This window comes from Schistocerca gregaria, chromosome 5 (assembly GCF_023897955.1).
Source record: "Schistocerca gregaria isolate iqSchGreg1 chromosome 5, iqSchGreg1.2, whole genome shotgun sequence".
In the NCBI taxonomy this organism is placed as follows: domain Eukaryota; kingdom Metazoa; phylum Arthropoda; class Insecta; order Orthoptera; family Acrididae; genus Schistocerca; species Schistocerca gregaria.
The window spans coordinates 234,967,845-234,994,130 of NC_064924.1; the positions used below are offsets into that span (position 1 = coordinate 234,967,845).

The 26,286-nt window shown below is 41.7% G+C and overlaps 1 protein-coding gene across 3 annotated transcripts in view; it reads left to right on the forward strand.

Annotated features, from left to right (window-relative positions):
• The window catches only part of LOC126272075 (high affinity cAMP-specific and IBMX-insensitive 3',5'-cyclic phosphodiesterase 8), a 1,931,196-nt gene that overhangs the window by 849,052 nt on the left and 1,055,858 nt on the right, over positions 1-26,286 (forward strand). For all 3 annotated transcript variants that reach the window (XM_049974623.1, XM_049974624.1, XM_049974622.1), the window contains one exon: positions 12,424-12,572. In XM_049974623.1, coding sequence (XP_049830580.1) covers positions 12,485-12,572 — 88 coding nt within the window. In that variant the 5' untranslated portion in view covers positions 12,424-12,484. The remainder of the gene's footprint in view (positions 1-12,423; positions 12,573-26,286) is intronic.

The following is a 26,286-nucleotide window of genomic DNA, read 5'->3' on the forward strand; positions in this document are numbered from 1 at the left end:
TTACAGTACATATTTTAATTACATTAATAAGAAAGCTCCAGAACATTTTAGAAAATGTGAAGACGTATGAAACAAATTGTGGTTACAGAAGAACGTGAATCAACTATACTTTACTTATATGTTATAAACCGACAATTAATTATAAAAAATCGCCCCATGGACAATGCGTTTTTCATGATTCGTCAATATACCGTTTCCTTGAAACGGCATAAGAACTTAACACTTAAGTTGTAATACGTATGTAAAGATCTAAATATGGAAATTCTTTAACTATCAATATGGCGTTTCCCATAACTTTTTACAACAAATCGAACCAATAATGACACGTTTTGGACATCCTGGTCAGATCACTACGACACCCAGACAAAGAATCAAAGTGAGGAGTTGAAATATGTGGGTTCACCACCACTGTACAAGACCAAGACTGAGCCGTCAGCGGACAAGTGATTCTATGTGTTTTTGGGACCGCCGTGGTGTAGTGCTTACTTACTGTACTTACAAGGGGTACATTATTTCAGCAGCTTACTACCGAAACCTCCTTACTCGGTTATGTCAAGCTGCCATAACGAAATGTTGCTAGGAGGTTCAAGGGCGGTGGGGGGTGGGGGACGGTCTGAGCTGCCCTCGCCCCTCCTTGCCCTCTTGGACTTCCCTGCAACATTTCGTCATGGCAACCTCACACAGTGACACATGCTGTTTCTGTTGCTTCTAAGGGCGCTGCAAATTTTCCCTCACCTCCGTACTCTCCTAGCATAACACCCAGTGACAACCTCCTTTTTTCCTACTGCGTGAAAGCCTCTTCAAGAGTGATGATAACTGGCTGGAAAGTTATTTACTGTGCTGTGAGATGTTGGAAGTACTCTGTCCGCTACTATTCTTTCCCATGTGCGACATCTTCCAACTGCAATACGGAATACCAATGTCATAGTAGACAAGAGTGGGAAAATGGGCGAAAGATATCTACAATCATGGTATCACCATTGCTTTTGGGCAATAACTAGTTACAATAATTTGATTTTGCTTGATTCGTGGTCTATGTATAAAAATTGTACTGTTCTAGAGCAAACTGTCCCTCGTGAAAAGTATGTGACATTGCAGTTCATACCACATGGGACCACTGGACGAATTAATCCTGGGAATGTGTGTTTTTTTCTTGCTTATAAACATATTATCGCAATATCCTCAGCTGCGTCTTAAAGTATAGCCAGATTCACGATAAGCTCCATGACAGGCAGTCTCGCGTTCGGTTGCATGCCATCCTATTCCATCAGTTCTCATCACCCCATAATACCAATATGAGTCTATATGGCAGTCCTTAAGAGTGGATACCCAGGTGAATGTCCTGCACGGTTTGTAACTCCCAAGCCGGCCGGAGTGGCCGAGCGGTTCTAGGCGCTATAGTCTGGAACCGCGCGACCGCTACGGTCGTAGGTTCGAATCCTGCCTTGGGCATGGATGTGTGTGATGTCTTTCGGTTAAGTTTGGTTTAAGTAGTTCTACGTTCAAGAGGACTGATGACCTCAGAAGTTAAGTCCCATAGTGCTCAGAGCCATTTTGTAGCTCCCAAGGAGTTCGCCTTCGGTCTTCATGCTACGAACTATTGTGATCAATGTGGAGCGCCATTTTCCATTCGGTCTTCATGATGCAAGTTAATGGTTTGTTTTAAACATTTCTTAGACATCGACGAAGTCTATTTTTGTGAAGTGTAATACATACATCCCATAGAAAGTTGATCTCTACACCTCGCGGCAGCTTATTTTCTGTCGCACTCTTGATGCACATGGTAAATCATTGGCAACTAATATTCTTCCTGTCTAAAATGTTTACACAACATTTTCAAATGAGCTTCGCTAAACATTGAACCTGCGACCTCGCACTCAAGGAATTCCTTGTAATTTTGTTTCTAGCTATTCTAGAGAGTGCGGACTGGGGCGGCGTCTCGTGCCATGCGTACGAACGACTGCGTATAAACAAGAAACAGTACAGGGTCTGGTGCAACGGAGAATACGTGGGTTCTGATTCTGTATAAGTTGACCACGTATTATTGCTGTTTTTGGATTATATATGTATAGTTGGTTCCGCCTGGTTATCAAATAACGATGGTTACCCTATTGATCGTTTAACTGTTCCATTATGTGCGAGAGGTTGTGAGCGTCGCAACCTAGAACTATATTTCTGTGGGTTTGGTGGTCTGTGGTGCAGAGTAATTTAATTCTGCTGTTTCTAGTATCATTAGTATTGACCTTGTACTTATAAGCTGTTGTTATATTCATTGTGCATTTCAGTTACTATTAAGTAAATCGTAGGCGTTCACTTGGCCTGGTATAATTTAATTCTACTTTTTTTATATCATTAGTAACGATCTTTCTTGCACAAGATCTTGTCTATTTATTGTGGATTTTAAATATTTACTTGTATCAAAGGCATTGACCTCTCTTACTCATACAGGGTGTATCAATAGGTAACCGGTCTTTAATAAATTGATAGAGGACCTTATTTGGAACAGAAAACGTTAATACAATTTATCCGTACTCTCTTTCCTTTGAATGCTGATCTTAATTAAGGCATTTCTCATATTCTTCATGTGTTCCGTCCACGTACATGAAAAAGAAGTGGTTGGGAAATGGTTCGTTTCCACGCAATATTGAACATCACACGTTGACATTTTGTGTACAGTTCTGTAGCTAAGTACAGCGTTCAGTGTTACTGATATTATGTTTCCATTAGCTTTGTGCGTTCCTGGACGAGACGGCTGAAGTGATCAACTGCAAAGATGAAGTCTGTGCGAGAACATCCACACTGGAACATGCACTTTGTTTAGGCCTATAGTTTCTGTAATAGCAATGTGGCCGCGGCTGAAATAAATACCGAGTGAGGTTTCAGCGATGACGACATCAGAGGAGACGGGTATTTCAAGTACTCCAAGGGAGATATACGAATGCTACGATCTACGCATCATGTTAGTCGACCGGGTCATGTTCCATACCGTAAAGAAGAAATTGTTGATATTGTACGAGGATCACTCCAAAAGAAATGCACACTATTTTTTTTATCCATCTTTTGTTCTACATGTTTAAAAGTTTTACAGTGTGTAGATACATACCTTAGGAACAATATTTTAAATTCTCCACATAATTTCCATCCCTCTAAACTGCCTTACGCAATTTTGGAACCAGCGCATGTATAACCGCACGATAAAATTCTGGACCAATCTGTTGGAGCTACTGTTTGGCAGCGTGCACAAGGGAGTCATCATCTTCAAACCTTGTTCCACCAAGAGAGTCTTTCAGTTTCCCAAAGAGATGATAGTCACATGGAGCCAGGTCAGGACTGTAAGGCGTGTGTTTCAGTGTTGTCGATCCGAGTTTTGTGGCCCATGGTTGTTTGACCGACATGTGGCCGTGCATTGTCGTGCAACAGCAAAACATCCTGCTTTTGCCGATGTGTTCGAACACGACTCAGTCGAGCTTCAAGTTTATTCTGTGTCGTCACATACGCATCAGAATTTACGATGGTTGCACTTGGCATGATGTCCACAAGCAAGAGTCCTTCGGACTCGAAAAACACTGTAGCCATAACTTTTCCAGCAAAAGGAGTGGTTTTGAATTTTTTTCTCGGGGGAATTTGCATGATGAGACTCCACTGATTGCTTCTTCGTGTCTGGTGAAAAATGATGGAGCCATGTTTCATCACCTGTTACAATTTTTTCCAAGAAATTCATCGCCACCATTCTCGTACTGTTTTGAAGTTCGCTGCATACCGTTTTTCTTGTTGTGAGCCACTGTCAACATCCTGGGAACCCATGTGGCACAAACCTTTTTTAACGCCCACACTTTCAGTATTCTGCAGACACTTCCTTCCCCTAACCCCCTGTAGCCTGACAATTCGTTCACTGTGATGCATCTGTCAACAGTCACCAATTTGTTAACTCTCTGCACATTGTCTGGAGTGTGTGCAGTACGAGGTCTGCCGCTGCGAGGACAATCCTCAATATTGCCGTGCCCGCTTTCATCACGTAACCTGCTTGCCCACCGACTAACTGTACTGCAATCGACAGCAGCATCTCCATACACCTTTTTCAACCTCTTGTGGACATTTCCCACTGTCTCGTTTTCACAGCACAGGAATTCTATGACAGCACGTTGCTTCTGACGAACGTCAAATGTAGCAGCCATCTTGAAGACATGCTGTGACAGCGCCGCTCACGGGAACAGGGTGAACTACGTTTGAAAACAAGCGGGAAGGATATATCAACACACTGTAAAACTTTCACACATTCAGAATGAAAACGATATTTTTTCAGAAATAATGTGCATTTCTTTTGGAGTGGCCCTCGTAGAAGCACGTCCATCTGTCAGTACAAGGCGTCCTTGGCGACGTATTGGATTCCCTCTGTTCCGGCGTAGCGACAAGCGGCGGCACGAAGATGAAGAGTTCAAGAGCAGAAAAGACTGTGAGACGACGTCAGCCAATAGCATGCTGACTAGGACGTCATCAGAAGAGGAGCGGCGTCTGCCCGAAGACAATACAAGCGCCGCTCCTGCCAGCCTCGGCTGGACAGTAGAAGACAAACACTAGTAGACCTGGACTAGAAGAGCCGTCATACTAACTGTTATACTGTAACTTGTGATCCATATCCATTACCTGCATGGACATTCTAATAGCGAAAGACACTGAATATTGGCATGCCACCAACAGCTTGCGACACGACGTTGCAAACCAAAGGTAAGTATTGTCAATCTACTTAATATAATAAAAACCATTAATGTGATATTCTTGAATTGTTGTAGAGCTATCCGAGAAAGCAGCATCCTTTATGCACTCTGTAAGAGACGAGTTGGCAGGACCCCACACACTCACTCATCTATTTGGCTAGTAATTCCACGGCAAGAACTTCATCCGTACCACCTTCAACCTGTACAAAATTAAAGTCACAGGATCATAGGCATCGTCTCGCATACTGTCAGTAGTTAGTACTGGTGATTAGTGACCAACCATATTTCTTGATCGACGACTTATAGACAAGTCTTGTAGGTTGACGATTCAGTGTTCATAAGAATTTTTGTAAGTTTCTGGTAAGATCTTATGGCACCAAACTACTGCCGTCATCGGTCCCTAGGCTTACATACTGCTTAATCTCAAACTAGCTTACGCTAAGCACAACACACACCAATGCCCGATGGAGGACTCTAACCTCCGATGGAGGGAGCCACGCGGGCCGTGACAAGGCGCCCTCGACCGCGCGGCTACCCGCACGGCGTCCTCAAGACATCGTGTTACAGACAGACACAACTTACACATCTATGCCGAGGAGAATCCTCGAGTAACTCGTTCCGCCTCATTCCAAACGTGATTCGATGTTAAAATATAGCCAGATATCTTCGATCGTACACTGTTTGACCCGTTGTTACTGGAGGACAGAATGGTGAGTGCTGAACACATGCATTTCTTGGAAAGTGTGATTACAACAAAACTGGATAATACTCCCGCATAGACTAGACAACACACGTGGTATCAACTATACGGTGCTTCAACACATGTAGGACTAAGAGTACGACAATAATGGCTGGATGACCATTTTCCAGTTAAGTGGAATGTAAGGGGTGGTCTCGTTCTTTGGCCATCATGGTCCCCCGATCTAACATCTTTGGACTTCTTTCTCTGAGGTTTCCTCAAAGCGAAAGTGTGATTTTGTAACTTGCAGCGAGAAATCAGGCGATATTGATCAGCTTTTATTCGTGTGAGATAGGCACATCTCGAGCATCTGCTCCGCCAAGACTTAGACGAACCCAGGGGAATTACATGTATTAATGTTAGAGGAATTAGATCAAAGTAATAAAGTCTGTAGCACAAGAAATTCTTCAAGTGAGATTGGCATTGAAAGGAAACAGCGCGTTTTGGAGTTATATATGTAACTACAAAATGGTGACGAATATGGAAAAATTGTGTTAAAGTTTCTTGCTGCAAATGAGATTCTCTGTCATCTCATTAATAATTGACTTTACCTTCTGATACACCCTGTATATTCTGTTCCAGTTCGTCTGCATTTATTTAGCAACCATTTATGTATTGTTCTTTGGTCTTAGATGTATGTTATCCTCTGATTATCGATTTCCTGTCTCCAGTATGAATTTTATAAAAGTTGTCTATTCAGGTTCTACAATTACTGTGCACGTTTTTAAGAGCAGATTTTGTCACTCGTTTGAAATTGTCTTGGTGGCTCTGTATTGTTGCTAATAAATTGTATATTCTGGTAAGAAACGTACTCTATGAAACATTTCGCATAGTATATTCTTTTCAGTAGCGATAGATATTACTCTGACACTGTGTTTTATTTGGTTTATTATTTGTTATATTTCCGGCGCTACATGTTGCAAAATAAAGTTGCACTATATATCGTTAATGACATGCGAAAAGAATTCCACGATCACAGTAGCAGTTCGAACACAAGATACTATTTAGATCACTATTAATAACAGCACACTGGTGTTTAAAATGTTTCGGTCCAAGCTATCATCGAAAATCTGGGAGACTGAGACGTAAGTAAAGAGAATCAAATTAAACATCATACTCATAAATGTACTTGTAAGGTCAGATAACATACCTCAATGAAGAAAAGCAAATCACCTCAGTTTCCTAATGCAGTGGAACCCTATTTACATGGCCCTCGTTAATCTGTATCTCTGCCTCATCTGGATCTTTCTTTTCTTTAGTACTGCAACAGTGTAGTATTTGATGCTCTGGAAGTAATAGCGGCAACAAGCGACGACGACAGACATTAAATTTAAATTCAGCCAGCTACTTTCACGAATCCTGCAATGCTATTAGTGAACAAATTAACACTGAGTTCTACAGTTAACACTGAGTTCTACAGTATAGTATTGTCGCCGTTTGTGCTACGGTAAAGTGACATCAAGTACGAAGAAAGTGGTACGTTCATGAAGATAATGTTGGATATATTGCATAGAGTGATGAAAGTAGAATTGGTGTAAAGCACTGCCGTTGAATTTGGTGTTAGAATTCCAACGAGGTTACTCTGTATGTATAGGTGCCACATTCTGTTAAAGCCCGCAATTAGCTCATTATTATGTGATAAGAAAATTGTCGCAACACAAATGCTGCTTAAGCCTCTCATTTGAATATTAAAATACTCAATGAATCATTTTACTAAAAAAACTGAATTAATTTAAAGTAGTATTTATGGTAAATTTAAAGTACCATTGAATATACCGAGAAAAAATTGGTACTAAACACAAAATATATTTACAATCCAAGAAGTAAAATTTACAAGTTTCCGAAGTACACCCATAATACACCAAAACTATATAACTTATTTGGTTCCTTTCACTTTACTTTTCATTTCACTCATCACGGAGGCGCCCTTTAAGCTGTCACACTGCGCTCCTCAGCGATACACAATTTTTTTTTAAAACTGCGAGACTATTTTAAAATATTGAATGAGATGGAAAATAAAGAGTTAGAGTCATATAAAATATGTTCATCAGTGTGGTGACATTCATGAGTTGATTCCAGTTCATAGCAGATACATTTAACCTGCCACATGTTAGGGGATGGGGGATTTATGAGAAGCGAGACAGTGCGGGGAATGAGAGCCAGGTGAGGGTTTTGTATGAGACTGAGAAACGGATTTGTTATACATGATGTTATGTGTGGAGTGGGAGATGAAGCGAAGGTAATAGCGTGACACATTGTTATTTTTCTTTATTAGTTTCGTTATTGTAAGAATGCTTGAGACCATGTAAGTAACTTGAATGAAGTTAACGTTAGTCTATAGCACTGACAAGTCAACATCTCAGCAAAAGAATAATTTGCAGTACACTTATTTCCCAAAATATTATTATTACGTAATGTGCACCAGAAGGTACAGGTTGCATAAAAAGCAGTTGGAGTTTCCTAGATCCATTATTCAACATTACACGACTCATGGTTCATGGAATTCATACATACTGTTGACTTTCCTTCTTGTTCTATCAACTGAGAGCCACGCACAACTGTGTTGTTGTCACAGTCCGGAGGAGAGAACACGTGTTACGTGAAGGGGCCAGTTGACCTCATTTCTTATCAGTCACACACCATTTAACTGCTAAGAGATGCATAACAGTCTCTTAACTATCACGTGTTTGTCACTGCGGATCGGTTTTAAACTGGAGACAGTAAAGTGCATAAATTTTTGAACTTAATCAGAAGCTCGGCTTTATAGTAACATTTTTTATGACGATGTGTATTGCCTGAATCAAATAATAAATGTTATAATGATCTGAAGATGGCTCGTGAATGTGCTGAAACAAGTGATCAAAACATGAATTTTAGCGATCTTGACCTAGGAATTTTTTATCTATATATGTTAAATTCCCCTTTGTCAGAGACGGGTATGTCGGTGATTCACGATTTGCCGCCATTATTGTCGCTAGAGTGATTCCCCGTTCGTCTTTGCTTCACTTACGTACATCCATTACTGCGTCTGAATCACGTGACCATAGCGCTATCAACCGGACAGCGGTTGTGGTGTTGAGGCTCATCAAATTTTTATTTATTTTAGAGTAAATAGTGTCAAAAACGACACTTTTTTTTCATACACCTTCAACGTGCCCTTGCCTTGAAACCGCATATGTTCGTAGTCTTCTAGTCCAGATAAAAAAATTAGTAAATTCGATAGTGTAGCTGCTCGGTGCGGTCAGTGACGAGTAAAGGAAAATTTGCATCGTATTGATTCACATTTCTCTGCGCGTTGTCAAAATGCGCATGCGCTTTTTTCTTCTGTTGAGTCAGAAATGCTCCGCAACGTGAAATTCCACGTTACGACTCCACAGACATTCATTGAACCCTCTGTTCCTAGTGTTTTCCACATATTTGTTTCCTCGACAACGGTCCAGAGAACCATCATTCTTTACCTTATCAGTCCACCTAACTACACTGGACTCGCATTCGGGAGGACGACAGTTCAATCCTGTCTCCAGCCATCCTGATTTAGGTTTCCTGTGATTTCCCTAAATCGTTTCAGGCAAATGCCGGGATGGTTCCTTTGAAAGGGCACGCCCGATTTCCTTCCCAATCCTTCCCTAAACCGAGCTTGCGCTCCGTCTCTAATGACCTCGTTGTCGACGGGACGTTAAACACTAACCACCACCACCACCATCCACCTAACTTTCAACATTCGTCTGTGGCATGACATCTCAAATGCTTCGATTCTCTTCTGCTCCGGTTTTCCCACAGTTCTTTTTTCTCTACAATACAATGCTGTGCTCCAAATGTAGATTTTCAGAAATTTCTTCCTCAAATTAAGACGTATGATAAAAATAGACTTCACATGACTAGGAATGCCTCTTTTGCCAGTGCAAGCGTGCTTTTTATATTCTCTTTGTGCCGTCCGCCATGGGTGATTTTTCTGCCCAAGTAGCAGAATACCTTAATTGTATCTACTTCTTGAAGATCATTCTTGATGTCAAGTTCCTCGCTGTTCTCAATTCTGCTACTTCTCATGACTTTCGTCATTCTTCCATTTACTCTCAATCCATATTTCGTACTCTTTAGACTGTTGAGTCCATTAAACAAATCACGCAATTCTTCTTCACTTTCACTCAGGATAGCAATGCCATCAACGAATCGTAACACTTATATCCTTTCACCTTGAATTTTAATTCCTACCCTGAACATTTCTTTTATATCGATCATTGCTTTTTCAGTGTACAGATTGAACAGTAGGAGCGAAACACTACATCCCTGTCTTACATACTTTTTAATCCGAGCGCTTCGTTCTTGGCCGTCCTTTCTTATTATTCCATCTTGGCTCTTTTATCATACTGTATGTTACCCGTCTCTTCTTTTGTAAACCCTCGTCGCCAGTTTTGTAACGATCTCGTCGCTACTTCTGTGGAGGCCGAGTTACCACTGATGTTATGGTAGGCCGAGTTTGTGAGTTCGTGAAACGGATTCTGACGCAGTACACCGCTGAGACAATTTCTGCCAGTCACTGTTACACAGCTATGCCCCAGGGTCAGGTAACAGGATAGGACAACGAAGGTTTTACAATACTCCAAGAAATTAGTAACGAAGTCACAAATGAGTTAAAAGTTGTTGGATGTGAGGTCCGCCAGTTATGCAAAACACCGTTTTTCTCAGTACCCAAACATGTTTCGGCACCAGTGTGCCATCATCAGTGGGTTTTCGTTTAAATTTATTCTGCAATGTGAACATTTTTGTTAAATGATTATAAAATGATGTGCATTTTTAGTTTAAACAACAGATCGTTTCATTTTGTAAATACCTTTACATTTGGTGTGCAGGAATTTTCTGGATCACTCGTGTGTTAATTACTACAGGTAGCTTGTCATGTTCAATATATATATTATGTAATATGTATAATTATATAGGCCTATATAATATAGGCGCGAAAACATCGCGAAAAACTAAATTACATTCTAGAAGATAGGTTAACTCCCAGCAAAAACTTTTTTCATCAACATCGTTTGGTTGCAGATGACAAGCTACCTGTAGTAATTAACACACAAGTGATTCAGAAAATTCATGCACACCAAATGCAAAGGTATTTACAAAAAGAAACGATCTGTTGTTTGAACTAAAAATGCACTAAATTTTATAATCATTTAACAAAAATGTTGACATTGCAGAACAAATAAAAACGAAACCCCACTGATGATGGCACGGTGGTGAGGAAACATGTTTGGGTACCGAGAAAACGGTGTTTTGCATAACTGGCGGACCTCACATCCAACAATTTTAACTGCAAACATGGCCAATACAAGGAGCTGGAAATCAAAATGATGTATATGAGTTAAAAATGTTCACTTATCTTTGTGACTTGTTGAATAACGAAGTCTGCAACACTGCTTGTAATACATCACAAAAAAGGCCCACAACGGCTAAGTACAAATAATTGTAGGTAAACTTCATAGTATATAGCAAATGCAATTTACAACTACTTCCAAGAATTCACATAACAACGCTCACTGTGTAAGTGCGCCCTGGACGATGATCTATAACCAAGTGGGCGAGAGTTTCTCTTCTATCTGCCGAGTAAGTTGTCTGTTGTCATCCGGTCAATGGCGAATTGTATTCGGCCGACAACTGGCCGAGGCGAAGTCGACTTCTTCATCATCAGCGCCGCCTGTGGCGCTGGTGGAACTCGCGCAAGTGACCAGTCTCTAGGGCACTGGCAACAGCTCGCAGCTTTGCGCCTGTAGTGCTTTTGCCCTGGCTGTGTCTTGTTCGGACTACACAGCATTTCCCTATAGCTTACTTCTATTTTATTCTCAGAGTTTCAAACATCTTGCTCCATTGGACATTGTCGAGGTCTCTTTCTAGGTCGACAAATTCTATGTAAGTGTATTGATTTTTCATTAGTCTTAAGAACCGTGTAATGGTTCTCTATTTACGTGACCATTACGGCACTCCAGCCCCAGTTATCGACACCAGTAATATCGTGCTACTTTTCTGCGAAGTAACAGACATATTTTATGACATTATTCACGTTTGATTTTATTAATGTATAGGTACTCCGATGTATCGATATATTACAGTGATATGGTTCTTGTGTGAATTCATTTCTGTGAGACTGTCATAATGTTTGACTTACTTATAACCGTTTTGGCGCGAATGCGCACAGAGCAGTCTTTGTTTCACTTCGAAGAAGTTAAGATGTTACTTCGCTTTGTAAAAGAACAGTCAAGTCTTGTGTTTGGTTAAAGTGGAAATTTAATATATATGAAGATTGATACAAAACTGTTTTCTTGAAGATGTGACAATTAAGATGAAGTATATGAGAATTTACAAGAAGTTTACTAAGAATGTGGATCGTGAACACGAAGTCAAAAATTATTTCTACCATACCATACCATACCATCTGGGATTGATTGATCATTAAGAATTTCCTGAAAAAAGCATTTGTTAGGTCTGCAAATATTGCTAAAATACAGATTTGGACCTTCTAGCAGTCAAAGTGGAATCACCCTAGAATCAACAAGATGAGCCATAAGAACTTCGACGAAACCTACGTGGGAATTCATTCAAGATAAGTGCCAAAATTAATGACTTCTTTACAGTGACCTCATTATTTCCATTCTGACGATACCACCCACACTTTGTTGTTGCCCGACAAAGCGAACATATGCTGCGTGAGCAACATTATTAATCAGATTTCTAACCTACTTTGCAAGTGGTGGAATTGTTAGAACCGTAACGTCAGAACTGCCCCTCTGGTGCCTATACCTTTCCTAAAGCGAAAATTATCCTCATAAAACACATCCCCATTTTTCTTTTCAGTTTTGCTGTACGTTATTCTTGTCACCAACTCGGATGAGCCGTTAAGCTGACGCGCGATTATTATTCCCGCACTTGTCGTAGCGGATGACTGACCGGCCACCTTCTGTCTGCTTGTGTTTGCAGGCGTGCGATGAGCACGGCACACTGAGGGAGGCGCGCGCCGGCCGGCGTGGCATGTGAGGGCATGGGCTGCACGCCCAGCTCGCTGCAGCAGCGCTACCATGGGGCCGACGCCATGGACGTGAAGGCGGCCAACACCTCTCCCAGTGCAGGTGAGTCGCAGCCGCAGCCCGCTGCCACCACCAATCACAAAACTCACCTGGTTTACTGATTTTTGTGCACGTGATTTACTCTCTTTGTCAAGCACCACAAAGTGTATGGTAGTCAGGCCTATCTCAGTTCATACGCAGCACTAATTACGACATAATTAATGAAAATGGAACGCCAAGGCCAGTTTTGTACACTACTGGCCATTAAAATGCTACACCACGAAGATGACGTGCTACAGACGCGAAATTTAACCGACAGGAAGAAGATGCTGTGATATGTAAATGATTAGCTTTTCAGAGCATTCACACGAGGTTGGCGCCGGTGGCGACACCTACACCGTGGTGACATGAGGAAAGTTTCCTACCGATTTCTCATACACAAACAGCAATTGACCGGCGTTGCCTGGTGAAACGTTGTTGTGATGCCTCGTCTAATGTGGAGAAACGCGTACCACCACGTTTCAGACATTGATAAAGGTCGGATTGTAGCCTATCGCGAATGCGGTTTATCGTGTCGTGAAATTTGCTTCTCGCTTTGGTCGATATCCAATGACTGTTAGCAGAATATGGAGTCGGTAGGTTCAGGAGGGTAATACGGAACGCCGTGCTGTATCTCAACGGCCTCGTATCACTAGCAGTCGAGGTGACAGGCATCTTATCCGCATGCCTGTAACGGATCGTACAGCCACGTCTCAATCCCTGAGTCAACAAATGGGGACGTTTGCAAGACAACAACCATCTGCACAAACAGTTCGACGACATTTGCAGCATCATGGACTATCAGCTCGGAAACCATGGCTGCGGTTACCCTTGACGCTGCATCACAGACAGGAGCGCCAGCGATGGTGTACTCAACGACGAACCTGGATGCACGAATGGCAAAACGTCATTTTTTCAAATTAATCCAGGTTCTGTTTACAGTATCATGATGGTCGCATCCGTGTTTGGCGACATGCTGTGAACTCACATACTGGCGTATCACCCGGCGTGATGGTATGAGGTGCCATTGGTTACACGTCTCGGTCACCTCTTGTAACACATTTCAGATGTGTTACGATCTGTGCCTCTACCCTTCATTCGATCCCTGCGAAACCCTACATTTCAGCAGGATAATGCACGACCGCATGTTGCAGGTCCTGTGCGGGCCTTTCTGGATACAGAAATGTTCGACTGCTGCCCTGGCCAGCACATTCTCCAGATCTGTCACAAATTGAAAACGTCTGGTCAGTGGTGGCCGATCAACATGCTCGTCACAATATGCCAATCTCTACTCTTGATGAACTGTAGTATCGTGTTGAAGCTACATGGGCATCTGTACCTGTACACGCCATCCAAGCTCTGTTTGACTCAATGCCCAGGCATATCAAGGCCGTGGTTACGGCCAGATGTGGTTGTTTTGCGTACTGATTTCTCAGGATCTATGCACCCAAATTGCGTGAAAATGTAATCACATGTCAGTTCTAGTATAATATATTTGTCCAATGAATACTCGTTTATCATCTACATTGCTTCTTGGTGTAGCAATTTTAATGACTTGATGCAACACTGCATTTCCCGACACTCAGCTAAGTGTTATAACTCCGGTATTGTCTGACTTTAACGAGCCAATTACTTTGACAAGTTTTTAGGTACCGTGACATTTTGACCCATGCAAATATTTTCTGACTCATTAAAGTCATTAGACAGAAAATTGATGACACTGGATGATGTACTTAAGATCCGGATAGTCATTTCATACGCTGCTGTAATGCAACCTCAATAATTTGACATAGTTATACGTCATACCCTAAGTCTTAGGGATTGTATAATTTCATTTTGGGATTTATCTTCATACATATAGACAGCTTCCTATATTTCTCTTTTTCTTCCTTTCCTTCTTGTTCAATCGATTCCACTTGGTATAATCCTGCATAATTGTATAGGACTTATATGTCGGGAGATAGACATTTCTTGATAGAGATAGAGAAACTTCTTTGTAACCATGACTTCATAAGGCAGCTACTGGCGTTGCATTAATCAGCAGAATGTGGGGTTGTCGTACATAAGGGTCCTAATGAAGTGTCTACGATGACCAGGTGTCTGATTATTTTATAGTATGATTGCATTGGTTTACTTCGGGAATGCAATTGGGTTTTAAGACAAACTCTTTTATGCTTTTTATCTTTAATATTGCTGCAGCTGTTTGTTGTACCACACATAATACGACCTAGACCACACGTAAGTAACTATGTATTCTGACATCATTGTCACATTTTCTTGTATTTTAATTTACTTTTTTGTTATTTATATTAGTTAATTTTTATTTAAAAAATTCTTCCACTGTTCCACTGGACATACGAATGTAAGCAGTACACCTGATGTGTTGCGTGGCCTATTACAACTGTGTGTTATGGTTTTATGAGTAACGGCGTACACATATGTTCATAGATCATGTGTTATTTGAGTAAAACAGGGAAAAACCATTAACAACAGCATGACATAGGCAGAAGCACATGTGTCCTAATGTTACATATAGTTTTAATGATGTACAATATATCTCTTTGAGCCAATTACATAGTTAACATGATACCTGTCAATTGTTAACGTATGTTCTATTTTTTTATAATTTTTTATAATAGTACATTTCTTCTACTCATGGTACAGGGGCCTGAAGGTGGCATCAATGTAATGCCGAAACTGGTAGCACATAGAAGGTCATAAAATAAAATAAATTTCTACAATACATACAGCTGTTGGTAAATTATGGCATCAAGAAATATATTCAAAGTCTTTTTTTTTTTACTCAGATGACTGTTTCCAGCGCTACATTTGCGTCATCTTCAGGTCCTACTATCAATCAAATATTTGCCACGCTCAAAATAATTGTACTCCTCATTTCTGCAGCTCTACGTCTGGCTAGTGATCATTTGCACAGTTATAAATATTTCTGGTTAAAACTTTCTTTTTAATTTGAAGCTGATTAACCTCACCTTAATTAAAATAAACTTTACTGGAAACAGATTAATCTCGGTATAAACTGTCTTTCCAACAAACATTTCAAACATAGTATCCTCAGCAAAGACATCTGGCGCAACGAGTTCCGCTATATTGATGTATCTCCTGTTTTGCTAAGAAACACCATTCGATATGATGCTGCAACTCCTATGTTTGAACTGATGTATTAATGTGTCCACTAATCAATATTTGGAATTCAATTTCGTACCTGTGAGACATATGGAATGCAACCTGTGTTTTGATGGTATAATATTATTGACTACACTGTACTATGCAGAACTTATTTCTGTTGTTAAAACTTTGTTGTTAATATTTCTCCATTTCTGTTCCTTGATTTATTCATCTGAAGTGTACGAAGGAAGATATCAGGGAAATATATTCTTTATTTTTATAACTTCTTTGAATTTAACAAAATAATCTGTTATTTTCAGAAAATGCCCCACAGCTCATTGTTCACCGCCAAGAATTACTAATAAGAATTTTTTAATTATACAGCCAGATTTGGTCCACAGACCACAATCAGGCATTATAAAATATTTACAACGTTTTACAAGGCGATATAAATTCAAAGACGTAAAAAAATTATAGTAGTGATTCGCCATTGTTGTGAAATAGTAATATAAATTACATCGTCAGCATTAAAAAGGTACCAAATTCTGCTCTCCTTCATGTTGTACTGTCAGCTTACAACATTATGATAAGAATCATTCTACATACTGCCGACAGAACAATGGGTAATACGTACTCTCTCTTCTCTTAACGTTCTAAGTTGACAATATAACATGAAGGAGAGCAGTAGCAGGTACATTTTTAGCGCTGACAATGTAATTTACACACATGAAAAAAAGTTTTGCATGACCTCGGTTCAGTGAGTTCTGGGACCTGTACAGGAAATTGGAACACAGATCAATATAAACATCATTTTCGCTCTTTTTTATTGCTCATGAAAAACACACATTGCATGTTGTAGCACCATACAGCGAGACCTTCGGAGGTGGTGGTCCAGATTGCTGGACACATCGGTACGGTTGCTCTAATAGCCACTAGCACGTTCTCTTGCATTGATGCATGCCTGTATTCGTCGTGGCTTACTATCCATAAGTTCATCAAGTTCATCATTGTCCAAATTGTCCCACTCCTCAAGGGCGCTTCGGGGTAGACCCCTCAGATTGGTTGGTGGCACACGTCGTCCATAAACAGACCTTTTGAATCTATCCCAGGCATGTTAGATAGCGTTCATATCCAAAGAACATGCTGGCCACTCTAGTCGAGCGATGTCGTTATCCTGAAAGAAGTCATTCACAAGATGCGCGCGATGGGGGCGCGAATGGTCGTCCATGAAGACGAATGCCTTGCCAATATGCTGCCGATGTGGGTGCACTATCGGTAGGAGGGTAGCATTCACGTATCGTACAGCCGTTACAGCGCCTTCCGTGACCACCAGCGGCGTACGTCGGATCCACATAATGCCACCCCTATACAGCAGGGAAACTCCACCTTGGTGCTCTCGCTGGAACAGTGTGTCTGAGGCGTTCAGCCTGACCGAGTTGCCTCCAAACACGTCCCCGACGATTATCTGGTTGAAGGCATATGCGACACTTATCGGTGAAGAGAAGGTCATGCCAATCCTGGGAGGTCCATTCGCCATGTTTTGGGGCCTATCTGTACCGCGCTGCATGGTGTCGTGGTTTCAAAGATGGACCTCGCCGTGGACGTCGGGAGTGAAGTATATTGCACACAGTTTGAGTCGTAACAAGACGTCCGGTGGCTGCACGAAAAGCATTATTCAGCAAGGTGGCGTTGCTGTCAGGGTTCCTTCTAGCCATAATCCGTAAGTAGCGATCATCCACTGCAGTAGTAGCCCTTGGGTGGCCTGAACGAGACATGTCATCGACCTTGTCTCTCTGTATCTCCTCGATGTCAGAACAACATGGCTTTGGTTCACTTCGAGACACCTAGACACTTGCCTTGTTGAGAGTCCTCCCTGGCACAAAGTAACAATGCTGACGCGATCGGGCCGTGTTATTCACCGTCTAGGCGTGGTTGAACTGCAGACAACACGACCCGTATACCTCCTTCCTGGTGGAATGACTGCAACTGATGGGCTGTCGGACCCCCTCCGTCTAATAGGCACTGCTCATGCGTAGTTTTTAACATCTTTGGGCGGGTTTAGTGACATCTCTGAACAGTCAGAGGGACTGTGAATGTGATACAATATCCACAGTCAACGTCTATCTTCAGGAGCACACTTTTTTTATGTGTGTATATTAGTATTTTTCAACCATGAAGAAGCATGGATTGTATACTTGTTCACGCCTTTCACTTTTTACCGCTTTACATGCTGTTGTAGATATCTTATGATAACTGGTTTTATAATAAATCAGTTTGTATCAGTATCTCTTGGCGGCGAATCACGGCGTTTCAGAACTTATGATATGTTTATATTTAAAATATGTATATTTAAAATTTACTGGCCAAAGTTTCCAGAATGCTCTAGACTCAATGGTTTGGTTGTTTTAAATAATAAGGGGCTAATACTCTCAAGGTAGTTCTGGAGTGTACCATACGTGGACCCTTGCAATACACATTATGTCAGCGAGTATAATGAAAGAATTTTCTCAGTGTCTCATTAATCATACGATGGTAATTTTAGTTAAATAATCGATAACTCGTACACTATGTGTTGAGCAAAGTCTTAACAAATTCCATTTAGCTGAAGAACATCCTCATTAACCAATATACCAACATCATAATTTATCGTCTGTTTAGGTCCTCTTGCGAAACGGGATCACTGTTTTCTGTTCTTTTCTTGCTGCACTTTCCCGGTCTGTCTTGATGAAGTTACCACAAAACAAGGTTATTTCTTTGGAACAAATTACCGACGGCTGACGAGGTAAGCAAAGCAATGAAGCCGAGGGCAGCCGGCCTGTTCCCAGAGGGAGAGTTCAGAGATACACGCGGCCTCAGCAGAAGGGAAGAATTGTGTGTGACGGTGAAATGTGCTGAACTTGATCCTATACTATTTCGTATTACTTTCCACCAAAAATTTATTTTTATAAGGAGCACTACTCAAATTTGTTTCGTAATTTATTCATGACTGATTTCCTTATTTTACTTTCACTATAATATCACGCTTGCTTCATTATCAGAAAATTAAACTTGGTTTTCCTTGTAGGTTACATTGGTATATATTCTTAACTGCATATTTACTACCCCCAGTTTTGTCTATAACCACTTTATAAGTAATCTAAGCCTATCTTTACGGTACGAGGTTCCATCAAGAAATGCGCGAAATCGTTCTGGTTACATCTGTTCACAGCTGTTGTGGTAAGAGCGTAGTTGTAGCTACTTTGATATACTCTGAATACGCAAAACATTATCCCCACTGCCCTCCTGAAAACTGGCATTTCCGGCACGCCACGCAGGAAGAAGTGTGTTTTCTAGAGAAAATTGCCCAATACAAGAAAAAAACAATATTCAAACGCTCACACAATCAATTTAACCTTCCTACCACCAGCCCTTTTGGTTTTACTTAGAATCAATGGAGGTCATAAGGATCTCAACTAATTTATACTGGATTTAATGGGCGTATTCTAATGTAATAACATAAAAACCTGCTGTCGTGTACCGAAACAGTTTCCGTACCCTTGCGTGGCGCAATCAGGGCGATAATGGCATTGTAGAATTTAACTTGCTTTGTTCTCAACCTTGAGAGATGAAAGCGAGAACGAGAAAGCGGTGGCGGGGTGGGGGGGTGGGGGGGGGGAGAGGGGTTAGGTTACAGAAGATAGTTAACTTTCGTGAAGTTGGTAGGAACTGTTTGCTGAAGTAGCAAGCTATTACTCTTTTTTTAACCAATTTATTAATCTATAAAAAACAGTCATTTAATGAAGTGTATCGGTCCAAAACCCCTTGCCAGGACGTCAGATGCTTTCAGTAATTACTACAAAGGATCTCTGTTAGAGAAGAGTGCTTCACTCGATCTGCTAGCTACCGGCCACTTGACCTAACTAATCACTCACCAATTATGTGTACTACGTCACTGGTACTCACAGGACACTTTGCCTGCCGTGTAAGAGACAAGTGCCAGGCAGTAGTTTCTTCCTGCTATTCGCTGCAATTTCACTATTCTGACCCTTTCAGATAGGAACAGGCAGTCTCTGTTTAGCAATATTACAATGAATACTGTACGTCCACCAGAGACTATCACCCTCTTCTCGAAGTTGAAGTTTTTACTGCTCCATCGGGTGCCTCTGCGGATAGTCACTGCCCTCAGAATGTTCTGCAATGAAATGAAATGAAATGAAATGTCATGCGGCTAGGGCCTCCCGTCGGGTAGACCGGTCGCCAACGCCAGTTCGGTGGCTTGCGCGTCGATGGTTCGGTGGCTTGCGCGTCGATGGGTATGAGATGACGATGGCAACCCAACACTCAATCCCTGAGCGGAGAAAATCTCCTACCCAGCTGGGAGTCGAACCCGAGCCCGTTTGCATGGCATCCCGTCGCGCTGACCACTCAGCTAACGAGGCGGGCTCTGCAGTGAAACTGAGTTGTGGCTCTACTCACTGCTACATGATTCTTTTATATAGTTCTTAATTGACTCTGCTTGCACACGGGCCTCTTCAGTCTCTTTCCGTTGGATCTTTCCCTCGACGTGTGATCGCCTCAACATTTCATTATCTCTCTAAATCGGGATTCTTCCATTATACGCTTTGTCAAGTTTCTTATTATTCCGCTGACACCAACGGTCTGCGCCCTTGGAGACACATCGGGTGTAGTACTTGCTGGCGTGTTTGACCTGTCCTGAGAAAGCAAAGTCGACGGTGTTGAACTGAAATCTTGCATGTCAGTTTGTTCGCACAGCAACATTGTATGTCAAATTTTATTAAATGTATGGCATGAAATTTATTTTCCTATTTTTTCATCTAATATTCTATGAATGAAGCATATTATAATGATAACAATTTTACATTTGTTTGGTATCGAGATGATAATAGTGTTCCTTTACTCTCGTGTAAACCGGAAGTTTTTGGCAAACGAGATTGTTGTTCAACACCATTAATAGCATCAAGCTGCCTTAGCAAGAATTATCTGACCCCGATTTAGCTTCCTCTGTCATTCACACCGGCCATTTTGCATACGAAACCCAGCTCATTTCTCTCGCTATGATTTGACATGTAATAAAATTTATCAAACTTTTATAAGGTCACGACAATATATTACATGTGTTCAGCGGAACTGTCATTATATTTTCATAAATGTTACATTCACAAAAGAAAACGAAATTTAAATTGGTGTCAGACTGACGCCAATGGTACTAAGTGCAAAAACCATGAACAAATGTTAATATGCTGCAGGTATAAAAATGAACGAAACATTATTGTATGCAAGTGACTCTGAGCGAGAAAGTCATCTATCTTGCAAACGATATGTTTGAAAACAAGGGAGATATATATTGCGAAAGCCATATTGACCACAGTGGAGCTAGATTAAGACAACATATAAATTTAAACATTTGAAATGACGTATCTCCATAACTTCCTCAGCAATTAAAAAATGCAGCTACACTACCTTATGATAGGGCACTACAGTAAAATAATATCCGTGAAACCACTAATTTATATATATATATATATATATATATATATATATATATATATATATATATATCCCATAATCCATGCATGGAACGTATTACTGTGACATTAATGACATTAAGACTCAGTAAAATAAATTAAACACATTTCTTTTGCATAGCAACAACCATCCGCACTTATCGACATGGTTAATAAGAATTATACAATAGGAAGACTTGTCCCATAACTGAGCTCCGATTTAAGACAGTAAACCATCTTAAGGCAGCCACTAGCCTTAGGCCAGCCTCCCTAACGGTTTGCTGAATCACGACCACATGATTTCTAGGATTTCCGGATAATGATCAGGACCACCAATCAGTTCTACGCATTCCACGGGATATGATATAATGCGAAGTATGGATGAAAGGCAGCACTAAGATTCCATATTTCTAGATTTCCGGAAAGCGTTTGACATGGTGTCTCATTGCAGGCTGTTAACGAAGGTACGATCATATTGCATGGGTCCACAGATATGTGAATGGCTAGTATACTTTTTAAGTTGCAAAACCCAGTAAGTTGCCTTCGACGGCGAAAGTTCATTACACACAAGAGTATCGTCAGGAATGCCCCAGTAAAGTGTGGTAGGACCGCTGTCATCCTCTGTATACGTAAATGATTTAGCGGACAGGGTGGGCAGCAATCGGTGGTTGTTTGCTATGATGCTGTGGTGAACGGTAAGGTGTCGAAGTTGAGCGACTGTAGGAGGATACAAGATGACTTAGACAAAATTTGCATTTTTCTACATTTAGATCTAGCTACCAATCATCACACACTAGAAATTTTGTGTGATGAATCGTAGCTAGTTCTAAATGTAGAAAAATGCAAGTTAATGCGGATGAGTAGGAAAAATTACCATAATGTTCGGATACAGCACTGATAGTCTCCTGCTGACACAGTCACATCTTTTAAGTGTCTGGGCGTAACGGTGCGAAGCGATACGAAATGGAACAAGTATGGGGTACTGTGGTAGGGAAGATGAGTGGTCGACTTCGGTTTTTTTGGAGAATTTTACCACAGTATGGTTCATCTATAAACGGACCGCATAAACGACGCTAGTGTGACTTACGAGGTGCGATAGTAAAGTAATGAGACTGATGTAAAAAAAAAAGTTGCTTACCGTTTTAGTCAAGTTTAGCGGTGTCTCCTTCAGAGTAGTTCCCTACTGATTGCACATAGTTTTTCCAGCTCTTCTACCATTGATGGTAACATGTCTGGAACTCATCTTCTGTAATATCCTCAAAGACCCTCGTCACAGCTTTTTGGACATCTTGTGTTGTTTGAAAATTGTGTCCCTTGACCACCGTTTTGACTCTTGAAAATAGAAAAAAGTCGCACGGAGGGATATCTGGTGAATAAGGTGGCTGTGGCAGCACAGAAATTTGTTTTGAGTTTACAAATTGCTGTACTAACAGAGCAGTATGAGAGATTTTTGGTGATAATTTTTGCACAAATCTTTCTCAAACCAAGATCTTCAGTTGTTATTAGACGAACCGTTTCTCGATTCATGTTCTGTTTTTCTGCAATCATTTTCACGGATAATCTTCGATAAGATCGTTCGAGTTCACAGATCCTGGCCAAGTGGCCATTTGTCCGTGGGGTTGAGGGTCGTCCACTGCGGTCTTCATCTTCAACATTCGTTCTGCCTTCACTAAACAGCCAACGAACTTGAGCTCTTGACATAACATCCTCCCCAAAAGCCTTCTGAAGCTTACCGTAAGTTATCGTCGCGTTTTTACGCAATTTAGGACAAAGAGAAATGGCATACCGTTGCGCAATATTATGCAGTTCCATTTCCATGACGAGAGACACAAACACATGTTAACTTATTACAGCAAACTCACGACTGAGCAGTTGCATCGATGTACTGCTTGGACTAGAAGCAGCTTATAGACCAAGATCAAAAATATTTTGCCTACCCGAGCCTGTAGAGTTGCCACATCTTGCAAAGAAAATAAGTCTCATTACTTTATCGTCCTACCTCGTGTTCTTCAAGGCTGCTCGAGTTTTCGGGGTCCTTACCAGGTCAGATTAAAAGAAGAAATCCGACCAACTCAGAGGCGGGCTGCTAGATTTGTTTCCAATAGGTTCAAACAACACGTAAGTGTTACGAGAATGCCTCGGGAACTCAGACTGAAATCGATGGACGGATATTGACGTTCTTTCCGGGAAACACTGTTGAGAAAATTTAGGGAACCGACATTTGAAACTGACTGCAGCACGATTTTACTGCCACCAACATATATTGCGCGTAAGGCCCAAGAAGATAAGATACGAGACATTAGGGCTCATACGGAGGCATTCGTTTCTCCCTTGGGCTATTTGTGAGTGGAACAGCACAGGAAATGACCAGTAGAGGTACAGGGTACCCTCCGCCATGCCCCATACGATGGCTCGCGGAGTACCTATGTAGTTGTAGCTGTAGGCACACCAGGGATCAAAACCACAAGCAGGCCACCATTAGTACATTAAAACACTCGATGGTAGTCGCCGCTTGTTTGTTACGCTTTTCTAAACATGCACCGTGCATGAACGCTGCCGAGTGGGAAAATTATTGTGCTTTGGAAGACATACACCTGGGCTCCCTTTGGGCCTGCGTTAGTAATAGAGGGCTCCACGAGAGCTGTGGACTATGTGAACGTTTTTGCGGATCACCTGCATGCTTTCATGTTTGATATCTTCGACAGTGGCATCGTTCAGCGTAGTAACAGATCGTGTCTCAAAGCCAAGGCTGTGTTACACTGGTTGAGAAGGGTGGGGGTGGTAGTGAAAATGTGTCCATGCATTGGTTGTAATATCGTGTCCGTTCTGAGTCCGGTGGATCACATTGGGGACGCTATTGAACGTCAGCTCAGCACTTGCAAGCCATCGGCCCGTAATTTACGGGTATGGTGTGGCCTGTGTCAGACGTCTGTTGCCAAATACCTATTGCAACCGGCCAAGGACTTGTCACATCCATGCTGCTGTATTGCGCTCTAAAGGTGGAACTACACTCTGTTTAGCAGCTCAGAGAGATTTTGCCACATTGCGTGCAGACTTAACTTTTTCTGTTGCCTGGTTACAAGTGGGTTGGTGTACTCTGAGATTAACTATGCAATTAGACTCCTTACACTACGGTACTGGCATATTTCAGCGTTTTACGTAACTTGGTTGCCTTCAGACCTTGTACACGCGGTCAGCGTGACAGTCTCTTGCAGAATTGGGAGAGTCTAAACGAATGTATTTGATAACAAGCTGACTGTGGATGCCCGACGTTTGAAATGCTTCATTTCCGAGGTCGTGCAGCAGTCTGTCAAAGGTACATCGTGAGTCTCTCGAGTATGGCCGTTCCCCGCAGTCAGTTAACCATTAGTAACACTGTGTCGATGACAGAGATTAGCGTCGATTATCGAGGATTCTACGAGGAGATAAAGGTTGAAATGGCTCTGAGCACTATGGGACTTAACATCTACGGTCATCAGTCCCCTAGAACTTAGAACTACTTAAACCTAACTAACCTAAGGACAACACAAACATCCATGCCCGAGGCAGGATTCGAACCTGCGACCGTAGCGGTAGCGCGGTTCCAGTCTGAAGCGCCTAGGACCGCTCGGCCACTCCGGCCGGCGGTGCAATGCAAATACAAAGACAAATGACCGTTAGAAATCAAACGAAATACCATCACCTCACTAGCCACAAGAGACCATCGGACGCTACACCAAAATGCTCGGAAAGTATTACCGAACAACCTCCGAAATTTTGTAGGTGGAGCCCCTTATCACCCTGTATATGCAGAATCTATCTTCCCGGGCAACTTCATAAATTCCAGAGATGCATTAAGATAATTCCTATTCTTGTGAACAGAGTAATGATCTTTGCTGAAGGTAAAACGTTAGCTGTATCGTTAGTGCAAGTGGCCAGTGCTAAAGACCAACAGTTTATCTTTAGGCCATAACTACTGTAAAATATTGGTGAACACATCTGGCAGTTCGTTGGCAGAACTCAAGCCCAAAGTGTACGACAAATATTGCCTTTATCTAGTGCCCATCGCCTCCGTAAAATGTTAAAATGCTGTAATTTCCAGTCATTGGCACGAAGGGCTAATTTCAACTATCACTTAAATCAGGGTAGCGATGCTTAGTCTCTTGATCCTCTAAACATATGAAACACTTTCAAGCTGTTTCAAACAAGATAGTGTGTAGTTTGGAGGAATAATAATTTGAGTTTGAAAGAAATGTAGAAATGCTGACCCTACGACTATTAGACACGTTGACCCTTAGACAATGTGTCTAACAGTATATTTTAAATACGATAGTTTGCCATCTTAGGCACTGTATGACATTAAAACACTTGATAATGGCACTTTAAAGCCGAAATCATGATCGTGTAAATGTAACACTGCAAATAAAAAAGTCTAATGATGGTACTGACTTTAAAGTCCTAGTTTATTGGACTTATTTTTCTTGTTTTGGTCCATACTACCACATCACCTCTCAAAATATGGAAAGCAAAGAGATTACACTAGAAGTGATGTGTCTCACTGTAGTGCAGCTCGCGGTTCTAGGCGCGCAGTCTGGAACCGTGCGACTGCTACGGTCGCAGGTTCGAATCCTGCCTCGGGCATGGATGTGTGTGATGTCCTTAGGTTAGTTGGATTTAAGTAGTTCTAAGTTCTAGGGGACTGATGACCGCAGCAGTTGAGTCCCATAGTGCTCAGAGCCATATGAACCATATATGTAGTGCAGCTGAATAAATGGTCATAATTCGTAAGTCATGCACTTTAGAGCCCATGTTTAGTAGACTGTTTTTCTTGGTTTAGTCCATAGTTCAATCTCTGGACGTTGGTCGGTGGCGTTCTGGTTCACCCTGCGTAATTCGTGCAGGGACGGACAGCAGAGTGGAGAAACGGGAGCTGCTGACAAGTGCTGCCCCGCGCTACACCTGTACCCGCACGCAGCGCGGGCTCGCTTTACGACAGCTGGCGACTCCAGATAAGCGGCCGACGCTGGTGGGTGAGCCGGGCGGTGGGCAGGCTAGGCTGCCCGCCGTTGCGTTATCTGACACCCGGCCGGCGGCCTGGTCGCGGCTAGGATCATTAGCGCACTAGAGCC